The sequence below is a fragment of the Monodelphis domestica genome, chromosome 4, assembly GCF_027887165.1.
Source record: "Monodelphis domestica isolate mMonDom1 chromosome 4, mMonDom1.pri, whole genome shotgun sequence".
NCBI classification, from domain to species: Eukaryota; Metazoa; Chordata; class Mammalia; order Didelphimorphia; family Didelphidae; genus Monodelphis; species Monodelphis domestica.
In genome coordinates, this window is record NC_077230.1 from 405,991,570 (window position 1) to 406,008,779 (window position 17,210).

The 17,210-nt window shown below is 39.8% G+C and overlaps 1 protein-coding gene across 7 annotated transcripts in view; it reads left to right on the top strand.

Annotated features, from left to right (window-relative positions):
* The window catches only part of NPHP4 (nephrocystin 4), a 187,610-nt gene that overhangs the window by 128,456 nt on the left and 41,944 nt on the right, over positions 1–17,210 (top strand). For 6 of the 7 annotated variants that reach the window (XM_056795926.1, XM_056795927.1, XM_056795930.1 and 3 more), the window contains 6 exons: positions 414–577; positions 771–962; positions 1,495–1,682; positions 3,186–3,346; positions 5,037–5,217; positions 13,691–13,819. In XM_056795926.1, coding sequence (XP_056651904.1) covers positions 414–577; positions 771–962; positions 1,495–1,682; positions 3,186–3,346; positions 5,037–5,217; positions 13,691–13,819 — 1,015 coding nt within the window. The remainder of the gene's footprint in view (positions 1–413; positions 578–770; positions 963–1,494; positions 1,683–3,185; positions 3,347–5,036; positions 5,218–13,690; positions 13,820–17,210) is intronic. The other variant, XM_056795929.1, reaches the window with a different exon arrangement.

Here is a 17,210-nt window from a genome sequence, read left to right on the forward strand (position 1 = left end):
AGAGAGTCAGATAAGACTGAAACTCGACTGAACAAGAAAATTAGACTGTGAGCTTTCTGAGGGCAGGCAGGGACCTCATTTTAGCAGAACTCTGACCTCTTCCTTCACCTAGCACACTGTTGGAAGCTTAGTAAGTACCTGTTGAGTACATGAGTGAACAAATTGTGGCTGATTTGATGGGTATAGCCTTGGAGAAGGGGAAGGGAGGTTAGAGCATATACTTATTTCTACCACATGCTGTGTCCACTGGCACATGGATTGGATGACCCTTTGCCCTTCTGATGACAAATGATTTAAGTCTGCAGTGTAAAAAAAAAATCACTCTGAGTGATAAGATTGGTTGTGCCTCGGTTGTGAAACTGCATCAGTGGGTGTTATCAGCTTTGTTTGAGTGCAGTCTTCTCACCCACTAGGAACTCTCCCCTGGTGTCACTGGTAGCAGCAGCAGGATAGCTCATCTGGAGGTTGACCTGAGCCAGAGAATCCCCATTTCAGACTCTCTCAGTGCTGAGCAGCTGCAGGAGCTGCCTTTCACACCCTTACATGCTCCGATTATCCTGGGCACTGAGACCAGAAGGTGGGTTCTAAATCTCTTGATATGATTTGGGTGATGGTGGATGTTTATATGTTTGAATGTACCCTAATGGTGGTTAGCTTAGCAGATGGCTGGATTCATAGCATGTCTGATAAAAGAAGTGGAATTGTTTTGACTTTGACTGCCCTGCTTAGAGGAAGGAATACCTTTGCACCAGAATTTTGTTATATTTCAGTTCTGGATCTAAACTCTCCCGGGCCTCCCTCGTCCTCCTGAGCACATTAGGCTTTCCAAAAATTCTGGACCTTAGCAAGCAGCCAGCTGAAGTCGTGGATCCTGCCACCCCTGTGAAATTTAACCCTCAGAGAGAAGAAGGAGATGTGCTACAGGACAATGAAATAATTCTGCAATTTCTTGCCTTCAGCAGGTAAACCACAACTCATTTTAACCCCTTGTTATAGTCTACCTTTCTTTTTGACAGCCCTCATGATAAATGAAACTCTTCATTTGATTCTCCTCCTACATAATTTCTTGCTTCCTTATTAGGTCAAGTTATTCCACCTATTATTAAAAGGGATCTCTTTAAAACAGGATTCCTATGAGTTTGATAAACCAGTCAAAAGTAATTCTCTTTTCGTTATTATCATCACTGTAGAAAAATGTGTTCTTTCCAAGAGATTAGGTCAAATGGGGAAACTCATTGGATTTTTCATTGGTACTGTTTTTCTGACAATTGTCATTCTCTTCTGCAAAGATAAAATATTGCCAATAGCTAGAGCCTCATTAATTGTCCAAGTAGCTTATCCAGAGCCAACCAAAACTATTCATTTTAGCTCCTGAAGTAGCCTCTTATAACAATGGGAGTAACAAATCTGGGTTATTAAGGATTTCCAAGTAGGCCAAGTATTCTGTGAAGGGCTCTCAGTGATAAATTAACTCAATGATACAATTTTATTTAGGACCTCAGAGGACCCCAGGGGGATGCCATGGCCAAAAACAGTGTATTTCACCTTCCAATTCTATCGTTTCCCACCTGTCACCACACCACGATTACAATTGGTGAAGTTGGATCAACCTGGGATGACTAACTCTAGTTCTCTGTCCCACATCCTGGTTTCAGTGAACAAAGATGGCTCATGTAACAAGGGTAAGTAAGCATGTGTCTGAAATGTACTTATATGTGGGTTTTGTCATAACGGTCAACTTGTGAATTTAAGAATACAACTTTTCAGGTTGGTCGTGAGAAAACAAAGTTAAAATAGTGGCCATATGCATATAACATATGGGATTTTTAGATTAAGTATTTCATACTAAGACATTTATAAACTAAGTATCTCACAGACCTTAACTGATCCAGTCATTTAAATGAGATTCTTGTCAATTCAAATTAAGGCTGCCAAACCAAGAAATGTATTTAGATGTCCCCTGTTTGTTCACATAATGCATAATTAAGAGTAGGTCCCAAATATTGAGAAGACTTTTAAGGTGTTAAATCCACAAAGGCATGTTACAATGGATGAAGTAAAGTCAGTAAATTTGGTCAATTTTCAGCCTTCAAAGATATTATATACTTACACATATGCATCTCATCTAGAGTTTCCAGAAGGCAGATATGTGGCACAGAGGATAGAGTAAAGGGCCAGGAGTCAGAAAGACCCATCTTCCTGAGTTCAAATCCAGCTTTAGACTTTTATTAGCTATGTGACCCTGGATAAGTCAGTATTAAAAACAAAAATTCATCTGGAGACTCATAACCAGATTTATAAGCATATTTTACTAAAGAGAGAGAGAGAGAGAAGAGAGAGAGGGAGAAAGAGAAAGTTAGAGAGCAAAAACCTTTTAAGATCTGATTCTCCATTTGGCTAGCTAAGGCTGAGCCACTGAGGCTTTTCAGAGATCAAGAGTATATTGATGCTAGGGATACCTACACTGACACTGGCTGCACTGGGACACAATGCCAGGACTAGACTCTATACTCAGGATCAATGTCCCCTAAATCATTTACTTCACACAGTTACTTAACCCTGTTTGCCTCAGTTTCCTCATTTGTAAAATGAGCTGGAAAAGGAAATGGCAAACCACTCTAGTATCTCTGTCAAGAAAACCCAAAATGGACTCACAAAGAATGGGACACAACTGAAAATGAACGAAAAGAGTTTCTATGTAGAAAGCTTTTCCTGTTTCTGACAAAAACAAATTTTGGATGTATGTTTAGATTTGCCTGTTATTGGTTCCCATACCTCAAGAGATTGAAGAAGTTGATTCTACTTGTAGAAGATGAAGCATTTGAAAAGAATAGAGTATGGTTTTAGGAAATATATCCTTCACCTACTTCAGTTTTGTAAGCAGAAGCATATATCATGTGTCTTAAAGTTCTTGTTTCTTGTGACAAAGCCATTTGGAGACCAAAAAGTTCTTGGTTTGCACACTGGGTGGGAATCCATCCTTCCCAGTGAGCGCCTTTAAGACTTGTTGTTAATTCAAGTGTTTTATGATTTCACTTGATTAATGTGTTTATTAAATTGTAATTATAGCTGAAAGTGAGATTTGGTTCTGGTGTCCAGGGCTCACATTTCTCTTAAGAAAACAAGGATGATAAATGAGTCAAATTTACGTTTAGACTCTTCTTCTGGGTTTCTTTTGGGGGCAGACTCTCCTGGGTTTCAGCTCCAATATATGGTGGATTCTGGGTTCCTCAAGTCTGGAGAACAGCGGTGGTTCATCCATTATCTTGCTGTGCAGACCCTACAGATCGATGTCTGGGATGGAGATTCGCTGCTTCTCATTGGGTCTGCAGTAGTGCGGATGGAGGTAACATTTCTTTCTGCAATAAAAGCATGATAACATGTTGCTCATTTGAAAAAACCTATTATAAAAGAGTCCTGAAGAGTTGTTAGTGGGTCCCCTTAACCCAATTCAGATGCTATGATTCTGCCTATTGATCTCTCTGATAGAAAACATGATCACTTTCCTTGCAAAGGGGAATGTTTCTCATAATGTCCGAGTTCTATATTTCCAATTGTTTTTTTTTAACCCTAAGAATAAACACAGTGATTCATTTCTTCCCCTCCGAGTTCTAAGGAATTTTAACTTTCATTGGGTCCATTAGAGTGAGGATGGATGTGATTTATAAAAATGTGATCTTGATTCTCACTTCCATGATTACTTCCATAACAATTTCTTTAAAAAAATTAAGACCAGTGTGGTATAGTGGATACAGGACTGGTCCTTTAGTCAGGAAACCTGGGTTCCAGTACTGCCTCTCACATTTACTGGTTCTGTATCTGTGGACATGACTTCAGCCATAATATAGAATTGGATTGGTCACCAGAAGACCTTAGATTACAGATGAGGAAACGGTATCTCAGGGACTTTAAATGTCTTCTACAGGGTCAAAAGCCTTTTAGCCTAAACTTATCTCCTTGGTAATATGAGGAGAATAACTAGTTTCTCTGCCCAGTAGAATGGTTCTGAGGTTCAAATCCAGGGAATATCTGTAAAATGCTTATAATACTTAAAAAAAAAAAAACCCTCACCTTCTGTCTTAGTATCGGCTCTAAGTCAGAAGAGTGCCAAAGTCTAGGCCATCAGGATTAAGTGACTTGCCCAGGGTCACATGACTAGTAAGTGTCCAAGGCTAGATTTGAACCCAAGTACTCCCAATTCTAGATCTCTTGCTCTATCCACTGTGACACTGAGCTGGACCAGTGCTTGTAATCCTTAAAGCCCTTTGTAGAATATAAGCTATTATTGATTATAATTATTAATAAAAGCTTCTGAGTTTATGGGCAACACTTTAAAAGTTTCTAAAATGACAAAGTAATCCAGATTTGATTAGAGGAAAGGAGCACCTTATTCCATGATGTTTTTAGTAAAACTGTTTCAAACATCAGATGGATCTAAATTTCTTCTTTATGACTAGTACATAGAACTGGCACAATTGGATTGCTCCTTTTCCTGCACTCTCAATGTTTAGTCATTTGTGTGCCATTTTACTCGGAGAAGGATGAACAAAATAGATTCCCATTAGACTCATGTTTTTATTTTTATTTTGAAGAGCAAGAGATTGTTGAAACAGAGGGCATGGTGGATAAAGTGCCACGCTTGGAGTTGGGAGGACTTGGGTTCCCATCTAGCCTTAAATAGTTCCTAGAAATGTGACCCTGGGCAAGTCACTTTACTCCCATCCCCGAGCCCTTGACTTTTTGACTTAGAGTTGTTACTAAGATAGAAAGTTAGGGTTTAAAAAAATGAAAAGAAAAAAAAAGAAAAGCAAAGGAATCGGTGTCTTGATTTCTCCATGAGTGATTCCATTTTTAGGTGAGATTCATGTAGTTGGGCTCTTCTGAACACATGTGATAGTATGCCCTTCAAACACAAGGTTAGATCCATCAATATGTTTCCTAAACCAAGAACTTTGAGTCTGGGGTGGACGTTTGCATGGACTTTGGCCTGGTACTGACTCCCTTTTACGTCTCACATTATTCCCCTGGTTCTGCAGCATATCGTCCGCCAGGGTCGAGCAGCTGTTCAAGTCTCTCATGAGCTCGATGTTGTGACAACAGAATATGAACAGGATACAATGGTGGTGAGTGGAGATATTACAAGGCCTGGCACTGTTAAACCCATCGGAGTCCACACTCTGGTCAGAGGCCGTCTACACTTAACTTTGGCCAACGTGGGTAAGGAGCCCCAAGCTTCCTTGAATGGTTTTGTCTTTATATCTGGCTACCTTAGCTCCAGGAATACGAGGATAGGACTTCATTTCTTTTGTTGCCTCCTTTGCATCTAGACCATTGCGTGAGATGTACGTATGTAGTAGGTGCCCGGGAAATGCAGACTGAATGAATAATCAGCAGGGCTAACAAGATTGACCCTTGCAGAGAATGTTCTATTTCAGATTTGTGACTTTTCAACATGTGAGTGGATCTATTAGGCATCACATGGTCTTACCGTTTTTCTCATTTCTCTTCCCCCTGTGTCTTTTGGGCTGTTCTTAAATAAAGAGTGAAGCTTATGGAGAGCTTTTTATCTGTTTGGACTACTCTAAGTGAATGAAATCCCAAGTACAGTCACAAGAGGGGTTGGGGAGGTGGGGCGGGGCTTCTTTGTCCATTCAAGAGTAGAATTTGAGAAGAAAAAAAAAACTGTCCCAAACTTTCAGGCAGCTGGAGGAGGAGGAGGAGAAAGAGGAAATACAATTCTTTCTGACCCAGAGCAATGACCCGTTGTGGAAAGGAGTCATAAAAAAGATGTCAGTCAGAATCCAGATCCAGCATCCTGATGTCTCTCCTCTATTTTATCCTTGTTCAACAGCCGTGCCCTAGGGGCAGAGGTTACTGATAGGGCTTGACTTTGGGGAGAACTGAGTCCAGGTCATTTGGAAAGATGCTGTTCATTTTTATTTAAGGCTTACTCTTCCTTAGAACATCCCCCCGAAGGGCGCACCTGACATAGCAAAGTGTTAGGTGATAGGCAGGACACACAACTTCCCCCCCCCCCCCCCCCCCAGCCCTTTGCTGACCAGGTACTTTTGCAGAGCTTCAGGGCTGAGCTCCAGTGTGCTCTGCTTGCATTCAGTTAATGGGGAAAAAATAAGACTGCCATTCTTTATTATTTTCCTGGGGGATAGGGAGTAGGGGGTGGTGTGTGTATGTGTATGTAGGTTGGAGGGGTGAATTTCTTAGCAAAATGGAAAGCGTAACAATACCAGGGACTTTTGAACCAAGACAGGTTGGGGCACATAGTCCTTTCTCTTGTGTTTGATGAGGAATTTTCCATTTCTTAAAAATCACCTGAATTTAAGCCCATGAGCCATATTAGAGAGCAGTGCATCCTTTCTCTGAACATCAGCAGCCGTCCCTGGCAGCAGGAATCTGAGTTAATGCACAGCTCATTAAGTCTGGTTTGAGTTTTCTGCCTGCTTGTTTACAAATGTAAAATCGGAGGCAGCTTTGAAAATAGACAATATGGAAACCGCAGAACTCAATTAGGTTCTGGAAAAATAACTGAACGACATGTGAAAAACAGGCATTATTCAAAAGCTCCCAGCATCCACAGCTCCAGAATGGCGAGGAGCATTCTTGCTTCCTAGAATGTACTGGTTATTTTTGTATTTAATTCACAAGCCCACAAATGTGCAGTGACTCCAGGTTTTAAAATCTTATCTTCAGAAGAAAGATTAGCTCTATTATATGTTATCTTAAATTGTCATTTTCATACTTTGCCTGCAAGAGAATGATAAGCTCTTGGGAAAGAGAGTCGGAGACACACAACCCTGAGAGGACTTAAATGCAAACTTAGAAAAGGAAACAGATTAACAAAGGACAAATGCTGAACACAACACACTTTGTATCAATGCAGCTGCTATTTGATTTCTCTGTAAATTTGGCCTTATTATTTTTTTAAACTTTATGGCTTTTATTTCTTTATAAAATTAGTTATTATGCAGTGAGCAGCAGGACCACTCCTGAAAAATTGGATGATGACTGTGTAATTATTTAGGACTACAGGAATAGAATAAAAGGCAAATGCCAGCTTTCCTATAAGGAAATGACATTGGGGTTGATCTGTGGATGTCTTGCATTCACTCGCTATAACCAACCAACATCGATGCCAAGAAAACATTCTCCTTTTCAGACTTTGTCCATTCCCCGCCAGTTTTGACTTACCTGTTCTTTTCCTTGAATCAATTGACTAATCAACAAGCATTTATTTTTTCTATTTTTTAAAAATTAAAAACAAAAACAAAAATAAAACCCCATTACCTTCTATCTTAGAATTAATACTAAGTATCAGTTCCAAGACAGAAGAATGTTAAGGGCTAGGCAATTGGAGCCAAGTAACTTGCCCAAGGTCACATAGCTAGGAAGTATCTGAGGTCAGATTTGATGAGTCTTCCTCATTCTAGGCCCAGCACTCTTTCCATTGTGCTACTTAGCTGCCCACTTACATCTCCTATTCCCCTGCTTTTTCAATGGCCTTCCTTGGGTCTTAGAATGTTCTTCCTCTTTCTCCAGTTTGTCTCTTGAAGCCCTAAATCCTATTCAAGATTCATCTAAAGCTACTGCTTTCAAGAAGCTTTCCTGATTATCCCAGCTTTTTCTCTCCTCTTTCTCCCCCATTATTCATGCTAATTTTGCATCTATCTTATATGACCTAACTTGTATTGAGTTCACCTATTTGAGGACATGGACTGGCTCATTTCTATATGTGTAGCTCCATTATACCTGGCATAGTTCCTTGCCACAGGCACTTTAAAGGCTTCTTGACTGATTGGTTAATTGATTGAATATTGAATCTTCCCAAAAGAAAGTTAGCTCCTTGAGGACAGGGTCTGTTTTTCACTTTTTTTTCAAGTAGCTCTAGTACTTAACACATTGCCAGGCCCAGAGTAGGCACTTAACTGCTCATTTGATGAATGAATGAAGGAACACAGGGGATACGCTGGGAAGCTTTAAATTCATAGAAATATTAATCTCATAAATGAAGAGATAATAATAATATTACTGGCTGGTGAGATCAATAAGAGAAAGGAATATATTTGTTGTATATCCATTCCCCAGTAGAATCAGTTTGGTCAATAACCATTTATTAACTCTGAGTTAAGTGCTGGGGATAGAATAGGAGCCAAAAGACAGTCCCTGCCCTCAGAGAGCTTAGAATGGAATGGAAGAGACAACATGCAAACAAATATATACAAAGCAAGGTAGAGGCAAGACAAATAGGAAGTAATTAAATGAAAAAGCTGTAGAATCTAGAAGTCAGTCAGTCAGTCATTAACCATTTAAAAAAATTTATTAACTTATTTTCTAAAAATATTTTTAATTCTAAAAATATTAATTTTACATGATTCATTTTCTTTCCTTACCCTCTTTCCTCCCCACCTCCCAGCGCCAACAATCAATTTCACTGGGTTGAACAAATGTTGCCACTTGATACCTATTTCCATATTATTCATTTTTGCTATAGAGTGATTTTTTTTAAAAGCCTAGTAAACATTTATTAAGCACCTACCATGTGCCAGGCACTGCCTTAAGTGCCGGGGATATAATAGGAGCCAAAAGACATTTCCTGCCCTCAAGGAGCTTACAGTTCTGATTGGGAAAACAACATGGAAACAAATCTATACAAGGCAAACTACATACAGGATAAATAGGGAACAGGGAAGGCACTGGAATTAAGAGGGATTAGACAAGGCTTTCAGCAAAAGATAACATTTTAGTTGACTAGAACTTAGAAGAAGCTGGAAAAGTTTCTTAGATATTTTTAGTGACTACATCTCCTATCAGTCATTTTCTTTCTTTTCTTTTTTTAAAAACTCTTTCCTTCAGTCTTAGAATTGATACAAAAATATTGGTTCCAAGGCAGAAGTGTGTTTTTTAAGGGATTGGGGTTAAGTGACTTGCCCAGGGTCCTACAGCTAGGAAGTGTCTTTGGCTAGATTTAAATCTCCTATATCCAGGCCTGACTCTCCACGGAAGCACCTAGCTACTCCCCAATCAGTCATTTTCAATAATCTTATGTGGAGGTAGACTAATTTAGAGAAAATGAAGTATTTTGGAGATCAGATAGAGTTTGAGGCCAGCTTTAAATCCCTTTTAAAATATATTAATGGGAAAGTGCCACAGATACTAGACTAACATATTGGGATAAATGGCAGAGATGGTGATATATCTTGATTCTTTGAGATGCATTGCTGGAATCATAGACTCATGCACTCTAAACTTTAGAGCCCTATCTCATTATTTTCATGTTTTTGCCATTCTTATTAAGTAGGATTCTGGCAACAGACTTGATGAGGGCCAGTTCAGTCAACATATAGACAAACCACATAGAGGGTCGTCAAAAAGTTGGTTATGAGGGGATGAATTTTTTGGACATAATCCATAAAAGATAAAAATACAAAAATACAAGCCCTCATTTCTGTGTGGTTTACATGGCTATATTTGTGAATTGGTTAAAAAAGGTGAGGGAAGAAGAATCTCAGAATCATGCCATTCTTAGACTGTCTGTGAACATTAGCCTAACTGTTGAGTCTCTCTTACGAGATATGATTTTTGTCTTACCAAGAGTTGTCAGTTTCTCCTTCCTTAGGAAGTGCATTCCCATCGACATTCTCTCCATAAATGTGGTCAGAGAACAGCTACGGATAAATGGAAGGCTAAGTTGTAGGGTTTTCTCAGAGAACTCAAATAAAGGCATCACCAGATATCTTGTATTCCAAAGCACCAAAACCCTTCATTTTGTGGGTTATTTGCTCTTCTTCCCTTAAAGGGATCATGAAAGTAATCTGCAGACTACCAACCATGAGTCTAATTGCTGTTCGTGGACCAACATATTTTGTAGATTATGAAGAAATAGTGATTAGTATTGCTATCTGGCCTGGAAAAATAAAGTGGATGACAAAATACATTTTGCCCAATTTTTGAGGTAGTCCTTGGTCTGTGTGTCTTCCCTGTCCTGGTAAACACTCCTCATGGACTTGGGTTCATGTGTGAGGGATTTTCACTAGTAAATGCATCTCACTCATCTCAATTGCCCATCTGTAAAGTCAAATTCAGGTCTACATTTCTGGTTTGTTACCATGCTAACAGAAACCTAGGAAACAGTAGCCCAGAATCCGTGAGAGCATTTAATTGGAACAGAATTGGAAGCATGAAAGAAAGGAAATATTCTCAGCCCCCATCTCTCAAATGAATATCTTTCCCCACCCCTCATCAAGGTTCTTCCTGCCTACACACTGGGGAGAACAGCAGAGGTTTTCTCCATACCTATTCAACCATCAGCCATAGCTTTTTCCTTGTGTTTCACTTTTGACTGTGGTACTATCTTCCATGAGGAGGTGTGTCCTGGTCATTTTCCATGGCTTTGTGGGTCTATCTCCCCTAAGCACAGCTGGCAACCTACCAGTCTAGCCCCTTGGTTAATGGGGACCCCTTGCGGACTCCACCATGCCTTCACTTTTACTAATTCCTTCCTCCACTTCTTTGCTGTGTTCACCTCACCTGTATCCCTGGCATATCATCTTTTTTTTTTAACACTTTTTTTGTCTTCATAACAATTCTAAGACAGAAGAGCAAGGTGCTAGGCAAACAGGTCAAGTGACTTGCCAAGGGTCCCACAGCTAGGAAGTTTTTGAGTCAGATTTGAACCTGGATCCTCCCAACTTCAGGCCTGGTGCTCTATCTACTGGGCCACCCAGACGTCCCTCTAATATATCACCTTGCTAAAATTTGAAATCTGAGCCCACTTTATGGGGAAATTTTGCTTCCTTCTCTGTACTCTGAGAAGCATAAGTTTTTCCTCCTCCAAGTTAGTCTGTTAAAGCATCTTTTTTGGTTCTGTAGATGGACAAACGGTTGGGCTTATAAGGGAAGAGCAGAAAGAGAATTGGCCACCGTGTGTTTGAAGAATCACATGATCTCAGGCTTCTTCTCACTGCCATAAAAGACCTGGTGTCACATTAGAAGCTACCAAACAGCGAATTAACCAGAGAATGATCTCCAGGGGTATTGAGTGCATTTTCTATAGAGGATTTAAGTGAAGATAAGGACAGGGATCATATGGAGGAAGAAGTCCATCTGTGGTGCACTCTACCCCAAGGGCTGCTTGTGTGCCCACCCTCAGGACACCACTGATCTAGCAAAGTCAAATAGGGATAACCTGAAAGTTTTCTCTAACCTCTCAACCTTGGTATTAGTGAAAGCTAATGGAGGGTAACTGACTTCAGTGAAGATCAAGAGAATCAGCACTCTAATCAAGAGACAAGATCAAGAGACAGATCACATCAATAACAAGGAAACTTTATCTTTTTGTGAAATTATTCTACCAAGCTGAAAAAAGTTTTATTGTGCTTTTTCATAAGTATATATTTTTTAATCAGACTACTGATTTGTTGGCTGTGTCCTTAGTTTATTTCAATACCTATAATTCATGTATTGATATTACATGGAAGTCCAATGGTTCAGTGGATAGGACACTGGATCTGGAGTCAGGAAGATCTGAGTTCAAAACCACCTTCAGGCTCTTCCTAGTTGTGTGATCTTGGGTGAGTTACTTAACCTCCGTCTGCCTCAGTTCCCTTAGTTGAAAATGGGGATAATACTTACCTTGAAAGGTTGTTGTGAGGATCAAATAAAATTAATAGAATGTTTGGAACAATGTCTGTAAAAGCACTATATAAATACTTATTCCTTTCCCTTTTCCCTTATACTACAGAACACCTGAAAATTTGACAATACAATTAAGAGATTTTAAAGAAGTATTGTATTTATTTTTTAAGAAAAAGCATTTTATTAATTATTTCTCTTTTTATGGTACAATATTTCTAGATGGTCCTCTCCTCCCCCACCCCTCCAATTATAGAATTGACTTTCCCTTGCAGCAAAGAAAAACAGGCAAAACCAGTGTCGGGTCAGCGAAGTGGTGCAGTGCTGTGCTGGGCCTAAAGTCAGAAAGAATCTTTCTGAGTTCAAATCTGGCCTTGTAGACTTAGCAGTGTAACTTTGGGTGAGTCACTTAACTCTGTTTGACTCAGTTTCCTCATATGTCAAATGGACTGGAGAAGGAATCTAGTATCTTTGCTAAGAAGACTCAAAATGGGGTCATGAAGAGTTGGACAGGACTGAAATGACTCACCCACAACAACAAAACCAGTAGATATGGTTACTGTGCCTACAATGTTCTTTGATCCCAGAATCCTTCCTCTATGCCCAGAGAAAGAGCATGAGTTACTTAACCTGATCTCCAGGACTCAAATTGGCCCATTGCTCCCAGTTTCATTTTTTTTTTTGGAGGACTTATAGCTCACTGGCTCCTGTAGCAGGTTGTATAAGTCATCCCAAATTTCTCTGTCTTCATCCTACTTGCCATTGCTTATAGCACAAAGATATTTATTCCTTCAGGTCATAGATCCCTGGTGAACTAAGGCTTTGCTCACCCAGCATGTAAAGACTGTTCAGTTGGACATACGGAAGAAACCAATAAGAAGGTTCAACGGCTGAGAGGGCAACGCAGCAAAGCACTGTGGAGTGCTTAGGGCATGTTGGAGCACAAAAGACAACATGGCCATCCAATGCAGCTGAGAAAGTCTCCAGGTGTAATGATTTTTCGTGCCACTGGACCCAGGCTTCCAATGCCGAGAGAGTGGGACTGTCTCTGTGCAACAACTTTTCCACTTAAATCTCCTTCATGCACAAGTGTTTTCGTGCACACTCATCTACATCACAGATGAAAGCGCCCAAAGACAATTGTCATCCTCAGTTACCGAGAGGCTACTATTTATTCCATTACATTTCTTATGGCATCTTTTATTTAGCCATTCCCTAGTCTATTGGCATCTACTTTGTTTCTAGGTCTTTACTACCACAAAAAAACAGAGAAGCATAATGTTTAACAGAAGGACAGAATTATTTGAAGAAACTTGCTTGTTTTATAGAACTCTTGAAATCATTTTATCAAGTTCTTAGGAACCTCTTTGCAGCAGTATGTGAGAATTTAGTAGAGGGCCCCATCTAACCTTGCCAAATTAGCACTCACACTGGATTTTTGTGGGAGTGTATTCATCCTTCTTAAAGAGAAGGCTTGCTGGCTCTCCAGACCATTGTGTAATGGAAGAACTCCAGCATTTCTTCTGTCCCCTTTGTGAAAGTGCTTGTGGCCAAAGGCATTTACATGTAAAAGCCTTTGAAGGCTTCTCTTTTAATATGGTTACCACATTTAAAAGGATAATTTTGTAGCAATTTTATTGTAATTTAAAAGAGACTGTGAAATCCCACCTAGGGTGAAACCACCTGAGATTTGCCCAGCAATCAGATGAATAGGATGAATAAACGGTGTCTGCCCATTTGGGGTCAGGTTGTTTGTCTCTTTGTGGCAAAAGGTATATCCTATGCCTCTTTGAAGTCTTGGAGGTAGGAAACAAAAGATGAATGAGTTGAAAGCAAATGGAGTTCTTTTACATAACAGTATTTCTGTAGAATAGAACTAACTGAAACCAGAGTTTGGGAGTTAGGGTGTTGATATGGTATATAATTTAAAAGTTAGACTTGGCTCATTATGTCTACTTGTCTCATTATGTTTTGCTTAAAATTTTTGTTTAAAAAAACGTACTTGGCTATTAACAGAATTTCTTCTTGGCTGATTTCAATTTAGGTCATGTGTCTGAACAGAAATCAGAGGATTCCAACTCGTTGCCTCCTTCACGATCGAGGATCATTTCCTCTAGCAATGGGACTAGTAGCTTCTCTGGAGGCAGCCTTCTTAGTCTTGGAGGCCAGAGAGGTAAGCCAAAGGGGACATCTTTCACCATGCTATCTATGGAGGGAGGTAAGCCAGGAATGAGAGATAGGAACTAGAACTGTGTTTCCTTGGAAAATAGTGCTAACAGAATGTCACCCAAGCATAGCTCTGGACCATGAACCCTAAGTGACCTTCGTGACTTTTCAGGCCACATTTGATCTTCTTAATTAAATGCTATGGTCTGTGGACTTGGTTCTGTGGAAATCAAGCAATATTCTTTTGACGGAATAAATGGAATCCTGTGAGCAGTATTTGTGGTAGCTTATCTAGCTGTTTACCTGCAGTGGAGGGGGAAAGCTAAAGGAAATAGGGAGAGCATTACTTTATTTTTAATTGGGTCAAAATAATCAGTAAACATTTACTAAGCAATAGACATTGCATACAAAGTCCACAAATATGATAAAGAAAAACAATCTCTGCTCTCAAGGAGTTTATAATCTATTAGAGAAAGATAATACACAAAAGAAAACTGAGAAGATGGGTGGGTGGCTCAGTGGATTGAGAGTCAGGCCTAGAGAACGGAGGTCTTGGGTTCAAATGTGACCTCAGACATTTCCTAGCTGTGTGACCCTGAGTAAGTCACTTAAACCCCTTTACCTAACCCTTACCTCTCTTTTACCTTGGAAACAATACACAGTATTGATTCTAAGAGAGAAGGTAGAGGTTTTAATTTAAAAGGAACAATAAAAAACTCATGCCTCCTAATTCATAGTTCCAGATCCTTTCCACCTTTTCTTTCTCTACTTGAAAATAATTGATTGGATGAGGTGATCCCTGTTTGGGGAGCCTTCCTTGACTCAAGGGGCCTGGTCTCACTTTAGGGAATGCTCACTTTTCATTTCAACACCTTCACGCAGATATTAGCTGCTGATAGCCTCCTCTTATGATATGGAAAGCTACCAGTTTCCCTTGTAAACAGGCATGTTTCTAAGATCCGTAAGCACAAAGAGGTTTATTTGAAAGTAAACCTACCTCCTCTTAGGCCAGGCAGCATTTTGGATAGAGAGCTGGCCTCAGAGCTAGAAAGACTTGGGCTCCAGCTGGGCCTCAGACACCAGTGGGCTCTGTGATCCTGGGCAAGACTTGAAGACTAGAAGATCCAAAGTAGGTGCTGAACTCCTTTGGTATGGAGAGTTTTCTCAACTGAGAGTTCCTATACACATGAAACCACAGATCTACTCCCTATCCTTAACCTCTTAGTGTACCAGCTGGGTGGCTCAGTGGATTGAGAGCCAGGCCCAGAGACCGGAGGTCCTGGGTTCAAATCTGGTCTCAGATACTGCCTAGGACTATAACCTTGGGCAAGTCCCTTGATTTCCATTGCCTAGCCCTTACCACTCTTTTGCCTTAGAATTCTAAGACGGAAGGTAAGGGTTAAAAAAAAAGTATTATTCACTGCCCAGCATAGTAGGCACAATTCTAGGCCTGGATTCAAGAAGTCCTGAGTTCAAATCTAGCCCGAGAAACTTACTTGTCTGGGTGATCCTCAGTAAGACACTTCACCTCTGTCTAACTCAGTTTTTTAATCTGTGAAATGAGAATAATATTAACACCTTCTTTCCAGGATAGTTGTGAGTATCAAATGAGATAATATTTTAAAAGATCTTAGCATGGTGCCCAGCACATAGTAAGTGCTCAATAAATCCTTCCTTCTGCTAGAAGAAATGATGATCAGGATAATCTAGAAAATCCTGGAAAGACTTACTATGAACTGACGCAAAGTGAAGTGAGCAGAATGTTGTACATAGTAATGACAATATTTTTGATAAACAACTGTGAATGAACTAGTTATTTTCAACAATACAGTGATCCAAGACAGCCCCAAGGACTCATGATGAAAAATGCATCTGCCTTCAGAGAAGGCAGAGGATGCCTTCATTCTCCTTTGATGAAGTCCAAAAGCAGACCAAACCATAATATATTTCACTTTCTTCTTATTTTTTTCTTTGATATCTCTCCCGTAAAATCACTTATATGAAAAAATAAATTTTTCTTCCCTCCCCTCTTCCCTTCTTCCTCCTTCTCTCCCTCCTTTCTTTCCTCCCTCCCTCATTCCCTCTCTCCCTCTCTTCCTCCTTCTCTCCCTCCCTTCCTCCTTCCTCCCTTCTCCCTTCTTTGCTCCCTCCCTTGCTCCCTCCCTCTTTTCTTCCTTACTTTCTTCCTCCTTCCCTTTGTCTCTCCCTCCCTCCTTCCTTCCCTGCTCAAGGAGACATTATTAGTGGCCAACCAGGAATTAGAATCCAGATCCCCATATTTCTAAACCAGAGCTCTGTCTATATTCAAAATAATAAAGAAAAGTTCTCTGAGTTTATATTTTAAGCTTCAATCCTCCAAGCATTTGTCTCTCCCTTTATTGACATAGATTGCTGCTCTGCTATGGAATAAGAGAATTGCTTTCCAAGATATCTTGTCCACGTTCATCATTCTTGAGCCCTTCTGGCCATGGGTCTCTTTAGTTTTAACAAAGCTAAACTTCAAATGAAACACATAGGTGATATGTTACCAGGCCTGCCTTCCAAAATGACTTTAAAAAATGTAATAAAGTTCTCCTACCTGTGTCCCAGACAGAAAACTCCAGTGTTCTCAGACACAGGCTGAGATCATTTCAATTAGTCTCAGTGGTCCACAGAGAAGTCATGTACATATGAATCCTATCTGATGGTGCCATCCACTTGATGATGGACAACTGAAATTGATCAAGTGATGTTAACTTATTCTCAGTTCTTTTTTTTGGTGAGTGAATAGATATACTGTTCTGAATAGGTTCTTGTCCTTGTTCTGAACTAGAGAAGAAAGTCTATGACATCTGGAAATCCTGCTATTCCTTCTCTTTGTTAAAGCCTTAAAATTGGTTCTGAAAAGAATTCTGAAGCTTTCTATCTTGGAAAAATATCCCAGCAAGTCAGTTCCTTGGAGCAGTTCTAGAAGTTCACTTCATTTCTTAGTGGAAATCAGAAGAGGTACTAATGGAGTAATTTCAAAATTATACATGTGAAAGTCTCAACTTTCTTGGGTGTCAGAGTGACTAGATGGGTGAGGAAAGACCCCATTGATGGATTTTATATGAGAACATTTGTTTGGAAAAATCCGTTCTTTAAAATGACCCTCTTTCTCAATAATTTTCATCCCACTTGTCTATTCAGACCCCATCGACACTTAAAATGATCATTTTTAGCAGTAGTTGAAGACATCTGAGCCAATTTGCTGCATCTGGAAAGCAATTAAATAGCTTTAAAATAGAGTGGTGGGTAGCCTGAAAATAGCACTTGTTTACTTGTTCCAAGAGGAAGGGGTGGGTGGGAGAATGGAGAAGAAGCTTATTACCACTTCATAGAAAGCTTTTGTGAGAAGACGTACGTTTAGGTGATAGAAA